At 36.5% G+C, this 25112-nt stretch overlaps 1 protein-coding gene across 2 annotated transcripts in view; it reads left to right on the top strand.

Moving 5' to 3' along the window:
* The window catches only part of MLIP (muscular LMNA-interacting protein), a 274509-nt gene that overhangs the window by 123089 nt on the left and 126308 nt on the right, over window positions 1-25112 (top strand). For both annotated transcript variants that reach the window (XM_011981285.1, XM_011981286.1), the window contains exons 2-4: window positions 3302-3457; window positions 6028-6420; window positions 18585-20156. In XM_011981285.1, the coding sequence (XP_011836675.1) occupies window positions 3302-3457; window positions 6028-6420; window positions 18585-20156 (2121 nt within the window). The remainder of the gene's footprint in view (window positions 1-3301; window positions 3458-6027; window positions 6421-18584; window positions 20157-25112) is intronic.

Here is a 25112-nt window from a genome sequence, read left to right as displayed (position 1 = left end):
AAATTCTTATGAAACTATACAAGAGCCTGAATAACCAAAGCAATTTGAGCAAAAAGAACAAAACTGAAGGGATCACACTGCCTGAATTCACAGTATACTACTACAAAGCTATAGTAACCAAAATAACATGATGCTGGCATAAAAAATCAACACATGGACCAATGGAACTGAGCATTCCAGCTGAGAGTCCAGAAATAAATCTACACACTTACAGCCAGCTGATGTTTGATAAAGGTGCCAAGAACACACAATGGGGAAAAGTCAGTCTCTTCAATAAGTGGTATTGGGAAAACAGATATCCACATGCAGAAGAATGAAAGTGGACCTCTGTCATTAACCATATGCAAAACCTTTTAAAGACTTAAATGTAAGACCAGAAACTATGAAACTGCTAGAAGAAAACATAGCGGGAAAGTTCTATGACATTGGTCTGGTCAATAATTTTTTGGATATGACTTCAAAAGTATAGGTAAAAGTAGACAAATAGGATTTTAGCAAATTAAAAAGCTTCTTCACAGCAAGGGAAACAATCAACAGAGTGAGGAGACAACCTACAGAATGGGAGAAAGTATTTGTGAATTATACATCTAATAAAGGGTTAGTAACCAAAAAATACAAACAAAACCTCAAACAACTCAATAGCAAGAAAACAATCCAATTAAAAAACGGGCAATACATCTGAATAGACATATCTCAAAAGAAGACATGCAAATGGCCAACAGGTATATGGCCAATAGGTATGAATGAAAATGATGCTCATAACGAAAAAGATTGTTACTAATCATCGTTGTTACTAATTGTTACTCATCATTGTTACTAATCATCAGGGAAATGCCAATCAAAACAGTAAGATATTACCTCCCTCTTATTAGAATGGCTATTATCAGAAAAACAAAGCGTAAGTGTTGGTGAGAATGTAAGAAAAGGGAACACTTACACACAGTTGGTGAGAGTGTTCATTGGTACATTCATTGTGAAAATGTTATGGAGGTTCCTCAAAATATTAAAAATACAACTACCATATGATCTAGCAATCCCATTACTGGGCACATAGCCAAAGGAAATAAAATAAGTATATGGAAGAGATATCTGCATTCTTAGGTTATTACAGCAGTATCTACAGTAACTAAGATATGGAGTTAAACTAGGTTTCTATCAATGGATGAATGGATAGAGAAAATGTAGTACATATACACAATGGAATACTATTCAGGTATAAAAAGAATGGAATTCTGTCATTTTCAACAACACAGATGAACAAGGAGGATGTTATGTTAAGTAGAATAAGCCAGTTGTAGTTATAGAAAGACAAATACTGCATGATCTCACTCATATGTAGAATTTTAAAAAGCTGATTTAATAGAAGTAACGAGTAAAATAGTGGTTGCCAGAGGCTGTGGTCAGTAAGAGGCAGGGGGCTTGAGGAGATGTTGGTCAAAATATATATAATTACAGTTAGATAGAAGAAATAAGTTCACAAGATCTATTGTACAGCGTGGTGACTATAGTTAATGACAATATATTGTATTCTTGAAAAATGCAAAGATAATAGATGTTAAGTGTTCTCACCACAAAAATGATAATTACGTGAGGAACTGTATTAGTTAATGAACTAGATTTAACTATTCCGAAAGTATATATATTTCAAAACATCATGTTGTACATGAGAAATACATATAATTTTCTCTACAACAAAAGTGGTTCTTATCACCTTCCCACTCTTTCCATTTCCACCACTTTACCACGTTTGTGAGCTCTTCTACGTATTAGTCTATTTTCTCCAGTCTCAAAGGAGACCATGTTCCTCTTGTTGTTGCTGTAACTTATTTCACCCTCTTTCTTCAGGGTTTTGCTCCCCTTTCCTTCTCTACTCTCACCCATCCCCTAGTATATAGATATGTTCAAGTTTATTATAAGACAAACAAAAGCACCCTGTTGACTCTAATTTGCTCTTTAATTACTCTCAACCTCTCTTTTTACTTCTCATGTAAACTTCTTAAAAGAGAAATCTACAGTACTATCTTCTCTTTCTCCCTTTCCATTTAGTCCTCAACTTACGCTTTTGGCTTTTTATTCTTGAGTCTAGGTTTGTGACTTTTTTTTTGAGACGGAGTCTCGCTCTGTCGCCCAGGCTGGAGGGTAGTGGGGCAATCTCGGCTCACTGCAAGCTCCGCCTGCCGAGTTGACGCCATTCTCCTGCCTCAGCCTCCTGAGTAGCTGGGACTACAGGCGCCCGCCACCATGCCCGGCTAATTTTTTTATATTTTTAATAGAAACGGGATTTCACCATGTTAGGCAGGCTGGTTTCAAACTCCTGATCTCAGGTGATCTGCCCGCCTCGGCCTCCCAAAGTGCTGGAATTACAGGCGTGAGCTCCCGCGCCCGACCGACTTGTGACTTTTAAAACTAGATTTTATCTATCTGCAATTCTAATATGACTATGTCATTTTTCAATCAACAATTTCAACGGAACAAAATCCAAGCTTGATACACTCTCCGCTGCTGCTGCTGCTTTCCATGCTTCCACTCATCTCCTTTTCTCAGCTTGGAATCTCCCTAGCTTCCTCTTCACCTGAACTTAAATTTCAGGTGCTGCCTATTATGAAGCTTCCTGGGTTGGGTAGACACCCTGCATCACTGTTCCCTTAGTAGTCGGTGCATGTCTTTTTTTCTGCTTGTGAGTAGTCTACTGTTTCCTGTTCACCGTTGTTTTCCTACCTCCTGAGTATCTGTCACACAGCAAATGCTTCATACAGTTATTTTTGAGTAAGTTAAGAATAAATGAAGGAGAAGGTATATCTTTAAGAGTAGCATTGGTATTCCGATAGGCCTACTTTCTACTTTAAATTTGTATTTTGGCGTTTTTCTTAATGATAAATGTGGGAATTTTCTTGCATGCTTATTGATTATGAGTTAATAAATTGAATGTGCTAACCCAGGGTTAAATGGATGAAAGCCAGTTTTGAAACAGAACAGATGATGAGTTTGTGTTGACCCTACTGAGGCAGAGATGCTCTGTGAGATTGCAGCTGATCAGCCTGCCAACCTGTTGTTTTATGCCATCCCCTACAACAGGATCTTCCCGGGGTGGTATTGTTTTCTCCGGTAAATAGTATCATAAAAAATGTTCTGATTCATTATGACTATTTTTATAGGTGTTTACTTTGACAGCCACATACATGATCACAGAACAATAGGCAATTCATCAAAATAAATGAGATAAATATCATGTAATATGGAGAATAAAGTCAAGATAAACCTTTGAGAAGGCCGAAAGTCTAATTAACTGCATGTCTCATAGGTCTCTGCTGGTGGTTCTGAAGCCAAACCTCTGATCTTCACATTTGTCCCCACTGTCAGAAGACTACCAACCCATACTCAGTTGACTGACACCTCTAAATTCCTTGTTAAAATTCCAGAAGAATCAAGTGATAAGAGTCCAGAAACTGTAAATAGGGTAGGATTATTTTTATTCTTTTTTTATTTCAAACAATTATATTAAATTTTCGATAATGATGACTTGGAAATTTGTATATATTTCCTGTGCTTAAATTAAGGTGACTGTGACTCCAAGTTTGACTAAAAAATATATAATAATGCAACAGAAGCATAAATGTTATCAAATTGCATGTTCTCTCTAATGCGTTATCTTCAATTTTTTTTCAGTTTGACATTCTATTGTTTGCTATTAACATGACAAATTCTGCCTACTGGCACCTTCTTTCAAATGTTTCTTAAGAAAATAAAAACAAAATTTAAAAATGTTTAAATTTATCTCAAAAGAAAATATAAGACAAAACAGTGAGATGTTATTATTTACAGGTAACAAATTAGAAACACTAAAAAATGTAATACCTGATGTTGGGAGAGTTGTGGAAATAGTGGCATGTTTACATTTTCCTGCTGGTTTTGTAAATTTATACAATTTTGGTGGAAATCCTTTATCTACTGTTATAAAACTGTTCATAACCTTTCAATAATCTAACTCTTTGAAAAGTATCCCAAGGAAATATTACAAAAGAAGAAAAATGTTATGTAGGAAAATATTTAGAGAAAAATTTAAAAAGCCTAATATCTAACAATCAGAAAAATTAAGAATACAATAATATATCACTTTGACAAAGTTATGCTGATGGTAATTAGATAATTCCATGGAAAATGTTAATGTTACAATATTAGGTGATATAATATTGTGTTCATATCTTGACTGTACCTATCTAAAATGAAACCAGGACTGGAAGTGAAGCTAAACAAATTTAAAAAACTTGAAAATAACTTGTGTTAGAATAATAAAATTTTGAGTAAAAATGTTTTTCTCTTTAAAATGTGTTTTAACATTGCTTACTTATAAATAAAATGAGATGGGGCAACTTTGTGTTATTCTTGATACAATTAGAAAGGGACAAAATAATCAGATTCACCTTGTCTGCAAGGAAACATCTTATCTAGAAAGTAGTAATATTTCCATGATCCTGGCGTTTGCAATGCTGCCATCTTCTTTCAAAGACTAATGGGGCCATGAATACTATATATGGCACTTCTAGATAGTTTCTTTCCTACAGCACTCATTTACATAATATTAATGAGATCCTTTGTAATTAGGCCCTATGAGTGGTGTGAAACTGTAGCTACATAAACCAACCTTGGTTGCAAGTCTCCAGAGCTTCCTAAGATGATAATATTTATCTGCTGATTGCAATGATATATATACAGCTGCATCTTTAAAAGATTAAAGATTTTTTCACCCTGTCTTTTAGACAGTTCAACATTAAAATAGTGTAATTCCTCATTCATTTATATTCTTAGCAACTGTTTACTGAACGTATGTTGTTCTCTTGGTGATTGGATTCCAACTGAATAAAGACAATTCATATAGCTTAGTTGTTATTGGGAAGGCAGGCAATGAAAAGTGTGTAATAAAATCCCATATAGTGATAAATACAATGAAAATAAATCAGAGTAAGTAGGGAAAGATGGGCAGAGAAATTTTAATCAGAGGCAATTTGTGTTTTATCCTGACTATATCATCATTATCAGCTGAATAAAGTGGGATGGGTGTATAAAATCAACTTTTTAGTTATATTTAATCAGTGATTCGACTTCTGTCTTCATACATACAACACATGCACACATAGGACACATTAAATTGACCACCAGAGTTGAGATTGTTAGTTTATTTTCATTTAGTGGCTTAACTTTCTATTTTGAAATAACTTTAGCCTTACACAAAAGCTGCAGAGAAAAGAATAATAGTAACCATAGTGTAATTACAAAAATAGGAAAATTGACATTGGTTCTTTTAAACACAATCTTAGTATACATGGCTGTCATAGTTTTAGAAAAAGAAGTTTAGTAGCTTGATAAAGCTATCTTGATCCTGGTCTTGTAAACATATGTATTCACAGAAAATTGGATGGGAAAAGACTGAGAATTAGAAATCCAAAATAAAACAGTGAAAAACGCTTTGTACTAAAAATATCTATGTCTTCTTTTTTGGTGTTCTATTTATGAGTTCTCCCTAATTAACTTAGATTGTTTTGTCTGACTATGCATTTTGTTCCAATTTTATTTTTCCTTTCAGATTTTTAGAGAGATTTTGTATTATTTTAAAACCTTTCAATGGGGATTTCCTTCCTCCCTTGGCTTTTAAAGGATATACAGGTTGCTTCACCATTAACTAAACCATTTCCCAATCCCCATTTTTTTTCACAAATGTCTTCATGGAAAACATTGCTTTCTCCCTCTCTCTCTTTAAAATGTTGTATCATGACTTACTTGAAAACAGTTAGGTTTGCTTGTTGATGTTGATTACTATCCCAAAATTTTTGGGCTTAGACCAGGAAAAACAGGTAGGCTAGTGGGCTAGTAAAAATAAACCACTAACTTCAACCCAATCTCTTTCTTATGTCAACCTAACTTAATATATTTTTGAAAATATAAGGTGGTTAAACTTTTCAGTGTATGTACCAAAAAAGAAGCATTTATTAAAGTAATGTCAATGCTTTTATATCTCTACATCTATTACAGTCTAAATCCAATGACTACTTGACCTTGAATGCTGGGAACCAACAAGAGAGAGACAAAGCGACATTGACTTGTCCTTCAGAGGTCAGTGGAACGATTTTACAAGAAAGGGAATTTGAAGCAAACAAACTTCAAGGAATGCAGCAAAGTGACCTCTTCAAAGCTGAATATGTCCTTATTGTGGACTCTGAAGGGGAAGATGAGGCTACAAGCAGAAAAGTTGAACAAGGCCCCCCAGGGGGGATTGGTACCGCAGCTGTCCGGCCCAAGTCTCTAGCAATCTCTTCCAGTCTGGTCTCTGATGTAGTGCGTCCCAAAACACAGGGGACTGATCTCAAGGCCTCATCACATCCTGAAATGCTTCATGGGATCGCCCCTCAGCAAAAGCACGGGCAGGTAGGTTTTGTCTTCCTGCTGTCCATAAGGAAAAAAATAAGTGTTTATGCACCCTTTGTCTTGGGCGGTCTGCAAAGGCCATCCTGTTTAAGGCAGACAAAACTTTCAAAGAAAAATATATTTAAAAAATCATTATCTCAGGTAATAAATCATCATAGTATAAACATAGATAATAAATCTATAAGATAAAAAGGATTAAGCAATTATGCTGTGAATTGGCTGAAGAGAAAATTTAAAATATTTAGCTGGAGTAAATTTGGGAGAATACTAACTCTTTCTTTTAAATAATTCTTGGAGAAGGTTGACATGAGGAGTTTCTTCAGTCAAGAGAGTGTGCTTGGTGAGCTGGGTCCATCAAGAAGCATATTTCAGACATAAGAAAGATCTAGTGAAAAGATAACAATTGGACACTAGAGGTAGATTCATTGATTTTAAATTGGTAAAAGACTAATAAAAGGATAAACTAGGAAATAAGAGTAAGAAAAATAATTTTCCCCTGTGTATCCTAAGGAAAACATCTTTTGTGGTCCTGGAAGCCCCCAGGGTGGGGCTGACCTCAGTGAGAGGGGGAAAATATACCACCCCAAAACTCAGTGGCAAGATTGAATGGTTCTTTTAAGGTAGAGAGAGTCTGGTACAATAGGTGAAGACCCACATCTGTGATGGCAGGAAAGAAAGGATGTGGACAAGGAGGCATTTTGAAGATAAAAAATAGAATAATTTGCCATTGACTGGCTATTTGCCATAATGAAAATGTAAGGTGACTTACGAGGTGTAGTTAGAATGTTAGGAATGCAGATGCTGGCTTTGAGAGTAGGTAGTGAATGCAGAGCTCTAACTTCTTGACAATGACCATGAATTGGTACCCAGATATCCTGTTTAGGATCTAATAGATCAGGCATTTGCAGTCAACCCAAAGTAGTTTAAAGGACATTTTTACTGGCATGTTGGTCTTTTTGCGTTACTAGGACAGGACCAACGCAAAATGGTAGAATAGGCATTGGAGTTTTGGTGCCACACCATCTTTATTTCTGTAGGCTTCACTGAGTTTCTGATGCTGCATTTTTATTATCTTCAAGCATCTAGTTTCTTATATTGTCTTCTGGTAATAAAAGACACACACTGGAGTACTCAAATTTTTACTGGACTAAAACATTTATTTCTTCTTGAAGTTCTTTCTCAGCTAGGTATTGGAACAAAATGTAATCAAATAATTAAAGGTATTCTCAATATGCTGTGATAGGTTTAAATATTTCTTGCTTGCCTCAGAAAAGCTAATGAAGTAGTTGGAGATGTAGAAATGTGGACATTTCCATTGTTAGGGGAGGATAGCTTTAGGTGACTTCTTTGAAAAGAAAATGTATTAATAAAAAAATTAACAAAGCAATTGTTGGGTCTTTGATTTGCTGTTTTCTCCAACGGATAGTTTTTTCCTCTGAATTGGCCACTTATTTTTATTTTTATTTTTATTTTTTTTATTATTTTTTATTTTTTATTTTTTGAGATGGAGTCTCGCTGTGCTCCCAGGCTGGAGTGCAGTGGCGTGATCTCGGCTCACTGCAAGCTCCGCCTCCCGGGTTCATGCCATTCTCCCGCCTCAGCCTCCCAAGTAGCTGAGACTACAGGCGTTTTTTGTATTTTTAGTAGAGACGGGGTTTCACCAAGTTAGCCAGGATAGTCTCGATCTCCTGACCTCGTGATCCACCCGCCTCGGCCTCCCAAAGTGCTGGGATTACAGGCTTGAGCCACCGCGCCCGGCCTATTTTTATTTTTGTGTGTCCAAATATATAGAAGTGAATCTAGAGACTGAATATATCCTTCAAAATTTTTTCCATAAAAGGTTATTTAGGAGCAGGTTATAGTTCATGTTATTAGAACTCCAAATAAAAAAGCAGAGCTCAACCTCATATTAATTGTGGCTGAAGATTATGATTACCAGTAATGGAATACTATATCCTAAAGTGTTTGACCAATTACCAATTATTTGAACAATTACCATTGTTCTTGTTTCCATTTCCTATAATAATCCGTTTGAGTAAACAGTAGGTCATCATGAAATAAAAATAAGATGACTATTGCCACAAGTGTAAACTAAGGAGAAATGACCAGAGCCCCAAAGAGAGCAGTCTGGAAGTTTAATATAGTGAACTGTAATGTATAAAGTCTAAAAAAAAAATTACACGATTGGGCTGCTTGATGCCAACAATATCAAGTTTTCAATCAGAAATACAGTCAAGTAAGTAAATTTCTAGTCTGCCTGGTGAAAATGAATCCATATATAGAACTGTCTATAAGTTAGATCTATTGTTTAGTCATTGAGAAGCTATTCCTAAGAAACGTCTTCACTTCTTAGTCTGGCCTTTAACCTTTCCACAACCTAGCCTAGATGTCTTTTTCTATCTACATCTTTTAGCTCTCTTCTTCAGCTCTCCTGAACAATTACCAAAGTACATACTTCATGCCTTCCCATCTCTGAGCCCTTGATTCCTCTGGTCAAACGTTTCCTTCTTTCCCTAGCTCTTCTCCATTTTGACCCAGGCTACTTGATAATTTAAGCTCAGTTCCAGTAGCATCCCTTCTTAAAGATGTTCCCTTTGGAAAGGAGTTAGTTCTTGTTCATCTTTGTGATTTTCTTTATTATGTTGTAGCTTTTAGTGGGGGAAAACTCTCCATTATAATTTCTTTTCATTCTGTTGTAATAATTTACTTCTATCTTTTTTCCTCACTGACTGAAAACTACTTGAAGTCAAGTTCTGGTCTCTTGTTAACTTCTGTATCTCTAGCACTTAATGCAGTGCCTTACACATAAAGGGAGTTCAATAGGGTGAGTGAAAAAACATGAAATATTCAAAAGATCACATATCTTTTCACCTGTGAAGTCCTTGCTCAGATATCAACACCTTCATGAAGCTGTTTTGGTTCTCTTGGTGAAAGCAAACTCTCTCCCAACATAATTCTGATAGTTCTTTTTTTTTGTACCTATTTTATAATTATCATAGGCTGTACTATAGCTATTTAGATACATGTCTTATACCCCCTAACAGCTTGTAGAGTTTTTACAGGTAAAGCCCATGTTAAATTCAGTTTTATTCAACATTTTGTCCCCTACAGTGGTTAGCATCTTATCTTGGACATAGTCAATATAAATATTGGGTTGAATGATAAACTCCCCAAGTGCTTCCTTTGAAGTGGCATGTTTAAGTAAAAGTATCTTTTGTTAAAAAAGTCACTCAATAATTTTAAAGCATGTCAAAAGTAAACACGTTATATAAAATAAGCTGTTGAATCAAAATCCTCTTAAATAAAATTCAGATAAAAAGGGACTTTAATGTTCATGTAAAAGTCTAAGAATTTTCTAGGGGTAATATTAGAGTTAAAGGAGAGGTGAATACAAATAAAACACAGTGATTCATCTGAAAGATGTATCATAAAGTTTAGAGCTAAGATAGTGAGTGTCGGAATAAACAGAGAGCCTTATGAGGTAGAATTAGCTGAACTTGTTCATTGACAATATATGGGAAAAATTAAGCATGAATGAAGTTTATTACCTAGGAAATTGGATGAATGTTGGCATCATTAGTTGAAGAATGCATAACAGGTCTTGGGAGGGGATGGGAAGAGATTAGACATCTGATGTGGAGTCTGAGACGCCTTGGTGGCACTGTATGATGATATCTAGAAAGAAGTTGAAAGTATGAATCCTAGACACAGGAGAGAGAAGGGAGACTGGAGATATTTGCCACATAAGTTAAAGTGATGGGAATTTACTCAGGGAAAGAAGGTAAAAGTAAGAAGACAAGATTCAAGCCAGGAGACAGGAAAGTATAAAAGCAGCCATGAAAAAAGAGAGCCAATGAGAAACCTAGGTGTCTTTTTCTATCTAAGAGGTGAACCAAAGAAGTCTGAGAGAGTGGTTTTATGCAGTGGGAGCTAATTGGACTTTCCAAAAAGAGGAGTCTATAATGGAATATAAAACAAGGTAAAATAAAATAGGACCCCTGAGTTCATTAAATCTTGAAATTAGGAGGTGATTTGGTGACCTTGGTGGGAACAGTGTGAATGAGATTATGGGGACAGAAATCAGGCTGAGAAATGGATGGGAGGTAAGGAAAGAGAGGTCATGCATTGGAGCGGTGATGTGGGAAAACCAAAATGAGATGGGCAATTTACTGGCTATGTTCCTCTGGGTGAGTCACTTGAAATCATAAACCTCAGTTTTCTCATTTGTAAAATGAGTTGATAATATATCAACCTGACTTGTGAAGATTAAATGAGATAATCCATGCAAAGTGCCTAGAATAGTTCCTGGCCAGTGGTAGGCTCTCAATAAATGGGTTACTGTATCTAAGAAGTCTGAGATGGCAGCATGTTTTTTTGGGGCACAAAGTAACGAACATGGAGAAGGAGAGTTTCACACCTTTTTCAAATGTAGCTCAGAAGTAAGAACTGGGGAGAGGAGCATGGAACATAAAAATAAGACTAAAAGAACTGACTGGGGCTAAATAATGGAGGTCCTGACATGAAATTCTGAGGAATTTGGACATTAGCACATATGTTTATTAAATAATTAGATTTCATGGATTCATAGAAAAGGGATTACAGTAAGTTATTTGGATGGGGCATTAGACATAGAAACCCTCCATATACCTCCAGGTCTCAACTTTATAATGAAATACCCTATTCATACCAGTATACTGTATTATAATAGCCTTCATGTGTCTCTCTTACCCCACTAGATTCCTGAACCCCTTGAACTTGACAAAAAATATTTTTCTCACTTCTGCTTCCCATCACCTAATACAATGACTGGAATACTGTGGGTGCTTAAAAAGTGTCTGATGAATGAATGAATAAATGAATAAATGATCCTCCTTTTCACATGATCTTGTGTTTATTAAATAGAGAATAGATATTACATAAACCCTCTTAGTGAGCATTCAAAGCTGAAAGAAAATGATAATAGAGTATGGAAGAGCACCTAGGACTCCTGCCTTCGAGTTAGTGCTGCTCCTCTTACTGAAGCAAATAATCTATAGCTTCTGACCCCAGAGATTTAGAGGTTGAAAACCTTGAAAGAAGCTGGGAGGTTAAACGTTCATGTTGGATTTAGCCAACTGCTGGAGGACTAGCTTGGAATGCCAAAGTACTTGCTGAAACATGGCACGTTTAAGTTAAGAAGCTGGGAGGTAAAGTGTTCAAGGCCATCAGCTGGATGGCTCTTTGCATGCAGAACAGAGCCACCCGGGGCCTGACCTTGCATGAATAGGTGAGAGGTGACTGAGTAGTAATTCAGAGTCTACATGGGCCTTCTTGGTTATATAATTGTTTTGAGCAGTTGGGTAGGATTAAAAATTTAGAGACCCTACATTCTTTTAGGCATTGGACAAATCCCTGACCAAGTGATTTTATTTTTTTTAACAACTTTTCTCCAGTGATCTTCCCACTGCTACCTCTCCATTTCTTTTCTTGCTTAGGGTGAGTATATGATTCCCTCCTTTTATCTTGTTACCTTTCATGGTGAATGAAACTAGATGCACTTAGGAGAATTTTTATGAATCAGTGAGAAGCTCCAGGCTCTGCTCTGATGCTGGCAGAATCCCTATAGTCCCTGAATGGTAGCTTGTTATTTCCTCTGGGTGGATTAATTTGTACCGTTAACTAGGTACAAAGGAAGAACATATCTGGAAAATCAAGTCGCTTTGACAATTCCAGCAGAAAGATGATGTAGGCTTTTAAGAAGAGAGTCTTCTGACTTGTTGATGTCAAAACTTAAGACTTGTTGATGTCAGAACTTGGCTGGGGAGGTAATGACTGAATCAGAGGTCAGAGGCAGTGTTCTTCCTATACCTGCCCATCCTCACTGTCCAGAGTCTAGAGCAGAATAAAAGGGGGCAATTGCTGAGGGAGGGGATCAGACCCTCTTCAAGGAGATACTATGTTTCTGCTTCTGCATCCTTCTGTTCCTTGATCTAGTAGACATTTTAGTTATCTTTTATTCCTGTATGAAGGTAGTAGGCTAGGCACTAGACACTAGAGGTACATAGACATATGATCTGCCTTTAAGGAATTTAAAAAGTGTATGTGCCTGGAAATAATGACAACAAAAGGTTGCATGCTCAGAAAACAGTGGGAAGCCTACGGGGAGGATGCCTAAGTCAGCCTGGACCATCAGAAAGGGTTCACAGAGGCAGTGTTGCTGAAACTTGAAGGATGAATACATTTTTGGCATTCCAGAAAGGTAATAGAGAACGAAGTACCAGCACATAAGAACAGGGTGGAAGATGAGAAGGAATATGAAAAGGACTCATCAAAAGACAGGAAATATACTAGGAAAGAGTAATGAAAAAGAGGCCGTAAATAAAAGTTCTGAAAAGGAGGGAGAGATTAGAAGAGTCACACTTTGAAAAGAAATCAGGAAAGGTAAGCGATTCAAGTGCCTGTTGGGTTTAGGAAAAATAAACCATTGTAGATGGTAGTGATAACAGTTTTCCATGTAAGGGTGGAGGAGGAATCTGTTAAGAAGTTAGTGGGAAGTGTATTAGTTTTCTGTTGTATAACAGCTTACCACAAATGTAGTGACTTCACAAATTTGCCTATTTCTCCTGGTTTCTGTAGCTCGGATGTCTGGATATGGCTGAGCCATGTTCTTTGCTCAGGGTCTCTCACCAGGTTGAAATCAAGGTGTCAGTCAGGTTGGCAGAATTTATTTCCTTGAGGCGGTGGAATTCATGGCAGCTTGCCTCTTAAAGCCAGCAACAGAGAAAAAGTATCTCTGCTGCTTTGAGTCTCTAATTCCAAAGACCTTTTTTTATTTTTATTTTTATTTTTAAAGAGCTCACTTGATTGGGTCACACCCATGTAGGATAAACTTCCCTTTTAATTAACAAGTCACCTGATTAGGGACCTTTGTTGCATTTGAAAAATTCCTTCACCTCTGTCATATTCTATCAGTTAGAAGCAAGTAACCATTTCCACCCACACTTAAAAGGAAGGAATTCTACAAGGCTGGGACTCTGGGTAGTCATTTTGGGTGTGTTGACTACAAGAAATAAGAAACTCAAGGCAGTGATTATATTGTACAGACTTGACTGAGAAGAAAACAACATAGGCCTGTAATTATGGGAAATATAAGATCTAGAAAGAGCTTCGGATATGTATGTATATATTTGTTTTTGTCAGTTAGCTTTCATTGCTTAACAAACCATGCCAACATTTAGCATTTTAAAACACAATATTTTATTTAGATCAAAAATTTCTTGGTCAATCATTTGGGCTGTTTTCAGCTAGGTGGTTCTGCAGATATGGGCTAGATTCAGTTAATCTTTGCTGTGACCTACCCATGTCAGTGATTGGCTATGGGGTTAGCTGGTGGCTGGTTAGCTGTCTGGTGGCTGAGTAGTTGTCTGCTGAGATGTGGTCTTGTATCTTCCAGTAAACTAGCCTGAGCTCATTCATATTATGGCAATGTTCTGCACCCAACAAACCAGTAAGCCTCAATGCACAAGTGTTTTTCAAGATACTGCTTCTTGTATTACATTTGATAATATTGTATGGGCCAAAACAAGTCATTTGGCTATCTAGATTAAAAGGTGTAATGAAAGACTTTGTGTTTATGATGGAATGAATGGAAAAGAACAGAGAATTGTGGGTACTTTTACTGTTCACCACAATGATATTTATTATCATGGTTTTTAAAAGATTGAGAGAATTTCTGTTTTATATCTATGTTAGGATCAGGGAGCTAGGAAAAAATTAAAAAGGATAGGTACATAGGATATGAGGAATAACTGATGAAATAAGATTTCTAAGGGGGCAAGACCTGCTGTGATTCAGAGTACACAAGGAGAATTCACCTTTTAAAAAGCAAAAGGTTTTTCATTCATCTTTCCTTAGAATGAGGGAAAGGGAATGAAGGTGATACGACCAAAATTTGCTTTCCTGGTAATCTCAGTTTTCCTTGGAGTAAAGAAATCTAGGCCATCTGTTGAGCATAATGGGAGAAACAGTAGGTTAAGGGTTTGTGGAGAACGTTGTTTTTGGAAAACTGTTCATCAGAACAGTAGAGGAAGCCAAGGTCCAAACAATAACAACAAAAAAGAAAACACAAATCAACTAACCAAAAAATGGAGAGGTGCAGAGCCGGGATGAGACTACAGACATTGAACCCGTGCTTTAACCAATCTACAGTGACTCACCCAGCCCATATGTGAATTGAGAAAGCCTCCACTTCTGCAGGGAAATTCAGTACAGGGGAAACCAGACCCACTCGGCTGGGGCTGCTGCCCTTGTACAGATGCAGTTTGAAAAACAGGTGCCGTGGTCCTGCCAATTAACATCTGGTATCAATTTTCTTTTTCTTATAGCAACTTCTAGTAGACTAGGTCTAGAAACATAATGGCAGTTGCTGGGATTGGTCTAAGAATAAAGGTTTGCCAAGTTGATTGGCAAGAGAGGATTGGCAAGAAACCACAATAGCTAGAATGCTGGCAATGCTGGCAAGAAGGTTGAGATTGAACAAAGTATTACTGAAACTTAAAAAATAGGGGATGAGGGGCATGAGACTGGATAGCAAGAGAGGGGCTTTGTCATGAAGGAAATATCTTTAGTTCATGGTAGACACAAAGAAAACAATGATGAGGTCTTGAGCATAGGTGATCAGATTTTAAAAGTTCAATCTGGTGATGGGTTAAATAGGGTGAACTAGAAGTAAGAACACCAGAAAAGATTATTTAATGTGTTCAGGTAAGAAAGGCTGAGAATGTGCCCTGTAGCAGTACAAGCATTCATCAGAGAGAAGAGGACAAATCCATAATAGGTAAGTTTAGGAGGCCAAGCTGCCATAATATGACGATTGGTATGTGACGACAAGGGAGAATCTGGGGTTTCTGCCTCATGTAGCTGTACAGATTCAGGAGGAAGAGCACAGCTATATGTGATCCACATCTGGTGCTGTCAGAATCTCAGAAAGTATTCAGGATACTAGGTAGCAGATCAGTCACTTCAGTTTTTATTCAAATGCTTTGAAATATCATAGAAACATCAGGGAAAACTGAATATACACAGGAGCAGTTTATTTTAGATTTACAGGCAGTAAAAATACAAGGCAGTTCTACAATAGAGATTGGTTGTTAAAATAATTGATGGTCTCTATTATACAGGATCTGAGGGTGAATTTATGATTAGGATCATCTACTTACCTAATGATAGGAGCACATTGCATCTTCTGTTAGTGAGATTGTTGTGAATGTTTTCCAGAGTTCCAGATAGCCTTTCTAGGAGAAGACAGTTTTGAAAATGACTTTTGAGAGAGTGTATGTCAAGGGGGGGCTCAAGGAACCAGCATAATTCTGGGGATTGGAAAACATGGTCCTTGGTAGGTCTAGAGAGGTGTTTAAAGCAAAGAAATCAATAAAGATGAGGTAAGAAATAAATGGTAAAGAAGACCTAGAACAGCCTTGAGGGAGAAGGAGTTAGAGTATCAGTAACAAACCTTGAGAACAACATAGAGGGTTATGAATGGTAGAGGAAGAAGAGATGGAAATAATTTGTATTAAATAGATGCCAATAGGGAAATTTGGGATCACTAATAAAGGGATTTACAGGAAGAGGTAAAATGAAGGACTAATTCTGAGCTACTGACTGAGAATTTGACAGGTGCCCATTTTTTCTTTCTGCATACATATTTTCATGCCTTTACTTCCTCTTTTTAAAAATTTATTAATTAGGGAAACTCAAAAAAATCAATCTTTTTATTAAAAAATGAATCCTTCACTCCTGAGAATTTTAGAAAATATGGTGTCGCATTTTTACATTAGTACAAATTAGGATAATATCATGGTATATTTGCAAGTTAGAAATGAGTATGTTGCATATACTTATAAATATATTAAGTAAGAAAATGTAATAAAAATTATGTGCAGATTAATATAAACATAGTAAACATCTTTAGACTTTTCAGAGCCCTTCTCTTAGAAGTTCCTCAAAAATCAATGTTTTAAATATGTTAGAAAGTATAATAAAATTCTGAAATACTTATATTGGGTAAAATATTAATTAATGTAGTAGAATGTTTGGTCATTAGAAGCCATAGTTTTGAGGAAGTTGGAGAGGTTAATCTTTTCCTCTGAATGAGACCCTAACGATTACAGCTCTATGGTCTTAGCATAGTGATAATTTGGTGAATAATCAGGGTAAATAATTGAGTTTGTCATATACATTAAAGTTATTTGGAAACAGCAGAACTGAAAAGGTAATGAGAGTTTTGTGACTGCCATTATTAATTTACAGAATTCTTTACCAAACAGCTATTCTAGGCATAGTACAACATGCAAAGACACACTACACAGTCTAGAAATGTTTCTATATTCTTTTCAATAGGAGAGATCAATCATAGGAAGCAATTAGGGAAGACTTTTCATTTGTGGTTAAAAAAAAATCTGAATATACTATTTACCCTAAGAGAACAATTTCTTAAACATTAATTACATATTTAACTACAAATGATTGCATAACTCCAGATAAGACATTGTCATGCTTGTAGTGACAGAAACATTCAGCTGCCCAGCTAGCAGTGTTTGGATTTAAATATATCTCTAACCACATGAATCAGTTACGTAAACATTGGCTAAGCAGAGTTGTTTCTAAGTAAAACTTACAAGAGTGAATTGCTAAGTTTTCTTCCTCCATTTGATTCAATTCTGCTTGACTTTCAATTCTATCTGATTTTCTCATATTCTGGGTCATGCTAAAATATTCAGGTATTATTTATGTAGCAAGAAATGTTTGTATTCTTCCATGTTGCAAAGATACATATAAATTTATGTATAAAAGAAAGGACTATTTTGGGTATGTTTACTTAGAAACTTGGAAGTTTGGGATGAGTTGTTTAAATTTGCCAGTTTTAAATTTTTTAGAGATTAAAACTATATGACATGAAAACCTCTGCATTAGGTCTGATGGAAATCTGAAAATGTTATAAGCAAAATCAATAAATATCTTTTACTTTATTTGTAAAGATTTTGCTAAGTTTGATTGTTATATTTATATACATTTTCCTGCTATGTGCTTAATGCAACATCTATATGTAAATCTTAATATTTATTGATATTTTAAATGATTGATATTCCCTAAATTCTTTATTAGACATGCATGTTTATATTTCTTTTATATATTGACATAATCAAATCAATGACTTTTAAGGGAAACCTCTGTTTAAAAGGTGTTCAAAGTATTTGTAACTTCAGTACTTATCTTAAAGTACTAGATGATTTTTAAAATGGCACAAGGCTACCTACATCCAGTTGTTTCACAGGCTCTCCCTAGCTTCTCTTGTAAAATGACGAATTGTTCTTTATTTCCTCTTTATTTGGTTTCTTTATTTCCTCTTTATTTGGATTGGTGGGTTTCCTTGTTTCAAGTGGATTATATTTGTAAAGTGTTCTGGCTTCTTTTGATACAAGAGAGCCTATTTCTTCCAGCATAACCCAAATCATTTGTTAAATATTCATTGTGTGTTCATGGTAAATATTCATTCTGGCAAATAATTAGGAAAAATAAGCTAAAACTTCCTGTCTAATTTGGACTTTGCTTTCACTCCCTCAATTTATCATTCTGTGTTGATATTGGGTGTTTCATCTTTTGAATTCTAGGCACTTTTCCAAGTTCACAGCATGTAGGAGTTAAGTAGTGGAAACTCTTAGAATTTTAAACCCTTGAAGTGTGTTAAAATTTTTTTAAGGCTTGTAGTCGTTATTATAATATCATGCGTTATATTCTTACAATAGAAGAAAATAGTTTTCCAAAGTGAAATTTGCAATTTATACTGATGGTGATTTAAATCTTTCCAAATCACACAATTCAAAATTAAGATAACTATTTTAGATGATGTCGACGAATTATCTTCCAACTATGCAATATAATTTTATATTGATTTCATTCTGTGGGATAAATGAGGTATAGGATGTAATACTTCACAGCTTATTTGTATCTTATTTCAAATTCAAAGCAAGGCCTCATTAGCAAAACAGAATTTCCTTCATTTTTATGGAGGTTTAAGTTGCCTCCTTTTGTGTAAATTGTTTGCATAATCGCACAAGTGACAAGAATATTTTGATCGTTTCAGAAATAATGTCCCATTTCAATCTGTCTATTTCTCTTTCCTCTAGTTAACTTCTTCTTCCACTACCTCTGAGCAGCTTGCCTGTAAACCACCTGCTTTCTCCTTTGTTTCTCCAACTAATCCGAACGCACCACCCGACCCAGTTCACCTCGAGGGAGCCTCTGTCCTAGAGGAGTTCCACACTAGGAGGCTGGATGTCGGTGGGGCCGTGGTGGAAGAATCAGCTACGTATTTTCAAACTACCGCTCACTCTACACCCTTTTCTGCATCGAAGGGCACCTCCTCGACGTTACTGTTTCCCCATTCCACTCAACTATCAGGTTCTAACTTACCCAGTTCAACTGCGGCAGATCCAAAGCCTGGACTGACCTCTGAAGTTCTCAAGAAGACAAGTTTAACCTCGCATGTCCTTAGTCGCGGAGAAAGTCCGAGAACCTCTTCTCCTCCATCGTCCTCCAGTGCTTCTCTGAAGTCGAATTCAGCCTTGTACATACCAGTCCGCATTGTAACGCATTCACTGTCTCCGAGCCCCAAACCATTTACCTCCTCTTTCCACGGCTCTTCTTCCACCATCTGCAGCCAAATGTCATCTAGTGGAAATCTTTCAAAGTCAGGGGTAAAATCCCCGGTGCCTTCCCGGCTTGCCCTTCTCACTGCCATTCTCAAGTCAAACCCTTCCCACCAAAGACCCTTTTCCCCTGCATCCTGTCCCACCTTCTCTCTCAACTCCCCGGCCTCTTCCTCGCTCACACTTGATCAAAAAGCAAAGCAGACCCCACCCACGCCTAAAAAATCTCTCTCAAGTTGTTCCCTGAGAGCCGGGTCTCCAGATCAAGCGGAATGCCAGGTTTCTGAGTTGACCCAGCAATCTTTTCACCTGCCTGTTTTCACCAAGTCTACCCCACTTTCTCAGGCGCCCTCCCTCTCTCCTACAAAACAGGCTAGTAGCAGCCTTGCTTCCATGAATGTAGAGAGAACACCATCACCTACTTTGAGGAACAATACCATGCTTTCCCTGCTACAAACCAGTGCATCCAGTTCTGTGGGTCTTCCTCCTGTTCCACCAAGCTCTTCTCTTTCCTCTTTGAAGAGTAAACAGGATGGTGACCTCAGGGGTCCAGAAAACCCCAGAAACATTCACACCTACCCTTCTACATTAGCCTCCTCTGCATTGTCTTCTCTATCTCCTCCTATTAATCAAAGAGCTACGTTTTCTTCTTCAGAGAAATGTTTCCATCCTTCCCCAGCTCTTTCAAGCCTGATAAACAGATCTAAAAGAGCATCATCCCAACTATCTGGCCAGGAGCTGAGTCCTTCGGCTCTTCCTTCACTCCCTATCTCCAGTACTAGCTCTGCCTCTCTGCCCAACTTGAGGTCCTCCTCTCTCCCTCGTGCCAATCTACCCACCCTGGTGCCCCAGCTCAGTCCCTCAGCTCTGCATCCACATTGTGGCAGTGGTACCCTGCCTTCAAGACTTGGGAAATCTGAAAGCAGCACCCCCAACCACAGGTCACCTGTTTCAACCCCATCACTTCCCATATCTCTAACAAGAACAGAGGAGCTGATTTCACCCTGTGCATTGTCCATGTCAACAGGCCCAGAAAATAAGAAATCAAAGGTATTTTTTGCATGTTGCATGGTGCATGCTTATTTTGAAACAGGGAAGAATCTTTTTTTCCCCCCAAGGCAGAAATCAATAATTATAGTATTAATTGTGCCTCTACAAGAAGGAAGAAAAAGTGCAAGAGGGTACCAGGACTTGGTATATTTGAACGTGTAAATGAATTATAATCTGTATAGAATTATGTGTTTCAGTCAAATTATTTGATTTTGAAAATCCTCTTTCTCTGCCTAATGTCTTATATCTATGACTCCAAGAGTATTATTTTTCCTCAGGCATAATATGAGTTATACCATTAGCCCTAATGACAGAATTAAAAGAAAATAGTTGAGATTCAGGACTATGATATGTTTCTGATGATTTATTAACAGGGACCCTAGCATCCATCCAAATATCCTGTATTGATGGAATAGTAGACATGATTAATATAAAATGGAATATTATCTTAGATCCAGGCCTGTGACATATTCAAGCCCTTTCTCCTAGCAGAAGGCAACTCTACGCTAAGGCATGCTGGCTTCCCAACTATTCTCAAGTAATTCAGATTGTGGATCACCCACACCCAGAATTTGATAGCTGTTATATCAACAAAATAAAACAATTAAAGTGCGTGCATAAGAAGGGGTGGTGATTTTCAGCTCAGTACATTGAAATAATGTAGTTTTAGAGCTTTGAAATACCATGGAGAGTGTGTTTCACTATCACTTTACAGATGATGAATGTCATGTTGAAGGGATAAAGTGACACTCATTATCTTGTAAATGATGTCACAATACAATTCAAGTCAAAAGCATGCATTAAATACCTACTATGTGTGTACCACTACACTAGTTTTCTTTGGAGTGTGTGTGGTTTCTTTTAAAGGGAAGTAAGAGATTTTTTTTTTTTTGTCTTAGAACAATTCAATTTTAATCAGTAGAAAAACATACACAATTTGGAGAGGCTATATACAGTTATTAAATCTATAATACAGCTAGAAAACCAATATAAGGCAAAATTAAATGTGTAAGTCAGATTATAAATAATCATCAACTGAGTTCAATATAACAGGAGTAATGTGATGAAACATGGTTAGTAAGGGAAGTTATAAAAAAATGTCAGGCCTGTCGGAAATATTTAGGATTTAACTTAATGAAGAGGAAAGAAGTTGGCATTTCAGAAATGGAAAACAACCTGACCAAATATACAGAAGATGATCCCAGAAGGCTGTGTGTGGAGACATAAGACGATTGGCCTTATAATCTGATAATAATAATAGCAGCAATATCAAATGCTTTCTGTGAGTCAGGAACTATGCTAGTATATAAAATAGTTGAAAAATTAATTAAAATGGATTACATCAGTTAAGTTTTTTAACTATATGAAGTTGATAATACTATTTTCCCTATTTTGTACAGCAAGAAACTGAAGTTCAGTGAATAATTGTCCAGGTCATGGGTCTGTTACGGAGCTGACATTTATATAATATTAAGTCTGTTGATTCTTGAAGCCATGTTCTTTTTTACCACGATTTATTGCTACAAAGAAATAACTCATGTTAGCGATTTAGCCTGACTTTATAATTCTCATGAAGAAAATCATTATTAAGGAATTATAACCAGAATTCCCAATTTATATAATTTTGGGTTCATTTACAAAATGTATTAGAGATTAAGTCCTTGCATTTTAAACATTCAAAGCAAATGAGATGGATACAACTTAACTTTTTCTGTGATTCTAAATTGAAAATCCTACTTATTTGAGGTAAATTAACCTGTTTATTATATTTTAAATACATATATGTGATTATAAAATGTATTTGTAGAGTATTTAAAACGAGCTGATAATCTAACCGTTACTGTTTCCTGAGTGCATTAACTATCATTTTTTAAACCATGCTGCCATATACTTATTCTTTTTGTTTTGTGAAAAGTGATTTTACTCTAAAAACTTTTTCAAAGCATTTCTGTGTGTGTTTCATTGCACTTTATGCTTTCTCCTGTTTTGCATATAGTCAGAGAGTTGGAAGAGGGTGAGCCCCAAAGAGCTTTTGATACATTAAAGGCCTGTTTATTGAAGACCTATTGTTTTTGGGCTTTCTTCTTGCACCCAACATTGAAAAATTTTCAGCATTTGCTTTTTACTTTGTAAAACATTTCCAAGTAAAGAAAATTCAAAGAAATGCAAGGTAAATTTGATGAACAGGAAAATAAGAAGAATGATTATAATTTAACTACCAGTAAAAATATCAATCGATTTCTTTGAACAGAAAAATAAAACTTCTTATCATGGGTAAAATTTATAATAACTTCTGCAAAAATAGAATAGAATGGACTATGAGACAGTGCTATTCTTTTTCATGTTTATTTCCTCCTTGCATCTTGCTATATTATCTCTTTAGGTAAAAATCAGAAAGTCGGCCTACTTTTTTTATTGCAATCTATTATTTTCAGAAATAGTATCTTGAGTATAAAAAACGTATTAAAATGGATGTGGAATAGATAAGTCTTACCCCGATCTCTTTTGATGTTTGACTAGTGTTTAAATTGGTAACATTATTTTATAGAATGATAGAAAGAAATAGACAAAAGCTGTGTGATGTCGAAGAATTTATATGCTTTGATGGGTTGTTTCTTGTCTTGCTCCTTCCAGTGTGGTGCTAAGCTAAGCACAGGGCTCTTTTTGAAATCAAAGAACTTTAGATTTAGGTCAGCTTTACTCACTCCCAGATTCTGAAATAATAGGAATCATAGAATACAGATGGCATCTAATTAAAACATGAATGCTTGAAGGATATTAGTTTGAAGTCTGGGCCCTACTGTCCTTTGATATTAAAATAAAATGGATCGACCATAGTCTGCTGAGCTAAATTCAGATATAAAGTGTGTTTGATATTTCTTTTTCATAGATAAAACCTTAAGGTTCTGAATCTGCTTGCATTTGTGTGATATAATCGCTGTGATATGTTAAATTCGGATGTAGTTTAAAATACTATTTCACATTATAATCATTGCTTTAGATAGGATGGGTCTGAATGCTGCTCAACCTGCCTTTTTTTTTTTTTTTTTTTGTGAGACAGGTCCCACTGTGTTTGTTGCTCAGGCTGTAGTGTAGTGGTGTGGTCTTGGCTCACTGCAACCTCTGCCTCCTGGGTTCAAGTGATTCTCCTGCCTCAGCCTCCCAAGTAGCAGGAATTACAGGTGTGCGCCATTGCATCTGGCTAATTTTTATATTTTTAGTAGAGACAGGGTTTTACCATGTTGGCCAGGCTGGTCTTGAATTTTTGACCACAAGTGATCCATCTGCCTTGGCATCCCCAAGTGCTGAGATTACAGGTGTGAGCCACCATGCCTGGCCTACTTTTTGATCAACATCTATATTGCCTGAGACTTTTTTTTTCCCTTGGAAAAGACTGGATATTACAAAATTCACCCACAGTTGTGTCTGGGTCCCCAGTCTGTTTTGCCCTCATTTATGAAGTAATTTAAATTTTTATCCTAGTGAATTATTATGGTGCTCCATGTGGAAATTGGGATAAGCATTATATCAAAGCCTCATAGAGTCTGCCACTTACTGAAGATAGTCTGAAGATTAGTTCCAATTATAAAGAGTCTCCATTGATGGGCCTGCCCTGGACTTAAAGCTATTTGGACACATAGCTTGTTTAGGGATCAAGATGAGAGCTATTTTTATATTTCATAAAACTTTATAACTGGTGTTTTATTCACAAAAGTCTCCTTCCTTTAAGACATCAAAACATTCCCAAATACATCGCACTGAAAACTTAGTGGCAGCAGTCTGTATGTGACTTTCTCCATTTCTGCAGAACCACATGTAATTTGGAAAATGAGCAATATGGAATGTGTCTGCATGAGCTAAAATAGTTAATCTGGGTTCAAGCAAATCACTCATTCCATAAATATGTATTGATGACCTAAAAGGTGTGCTTTTCAAAGCTATGAGGATATTGCAACAAATAAAATATGCAATGATGCCTGTTCAAAGACACTTTATATTCTTTGGTGGAAGAGAAACAATCAACCATAACCCCTCCAAATAAGTAAATTATCGTGTGTGTCAGAAGGTCATATGTGTCATGGAGAAATGGATAGCCCTGATTCTCAAGGGAAATAGAGAAGGGATGGTGTCACAAGTTACGTTGGGGTATTGGGATAGGTTTCTTTGAGAAGGTAATATCCAAGGAGGTGATACTCCTTAAGAGAGTATAGCGAGGAAAATGCTCTGAGGCCAGAGAGTGCTTGACAGGTACAAAGAACATATTCTGGGCTAGCAGTGAGGAACAGGTTGTTGAGGTTGTCAGAGGGAGATGTAGGTGGGAGTCGGATCCTGTAGGAGAGTCTTGTGGACCACTCTTTAGTCTTTGATTTTTACTTTAAGTGAGAGGGAAGTATTTGGAGGGTTTCAAATAGATAAGTGACAGTCTTAACTATCTCACTGCTAAATAAGAATAGACCATGAGAGGGTGAAAGTTTAAGTTGGGAGAACTTAGAAGTCTATTGCTACAATCTAGGTGAGTGACGATGGTGGCTATGCTCAAGTTATAGCAGTGGAGGTGACGATAAGATTTCCATTATGTTTTGTAGGTAGAGTAACAAACATTCACCAAACATCAGAGCCACTATGTGAAATGAAAAAAAAAATCAGCTGAAACTAGACTTATGTGCCTTCTTATTTTGTTTTTCTCTTTTTATCTCACTGTCATTTACTCCACTTCCTTCACAAAGTTCTTGGGAATCCTTGACTTCTCAGGCTTCTTTCAGCTATGCTATCTGTTACGGGGCCTCTATACTGAGCAGTTCTGTGTGCCACTCCTGTGCTTCTCTCCAGCTAGCCTCTCTGAATTGATCCTAATAATGGTTCACACTCAGGTGTTCAATGATTGACAAAAGCTTGTCTTCCTCTCCAACCCCGCACTCCCTGGGGGGATTTGGATTTTTTTTTTTTTTTTTTTTT

This window comes from Mandrillus leucophaeus, unplaced genomic scaffold (genome assembly GCF_000951045.1).
Source record: "Mandrillus leucophaeus isolate KB7577 unplaced genomic scaffold, Mleu.le_1.0 Scaffold223, whole genome shotgun sequence".
Classification (NCBI taxonomy): Eukaryota; Metazoa; Chordata; class Mammalia; order Primates; family Cercopithecidae; genus Mandrillus; species Mandrillus leucophaeus.
Note: the sequence above shows the minus strand (reverse complement) of the source record. Positions and strands in the feature narration are given on the sequence as shown.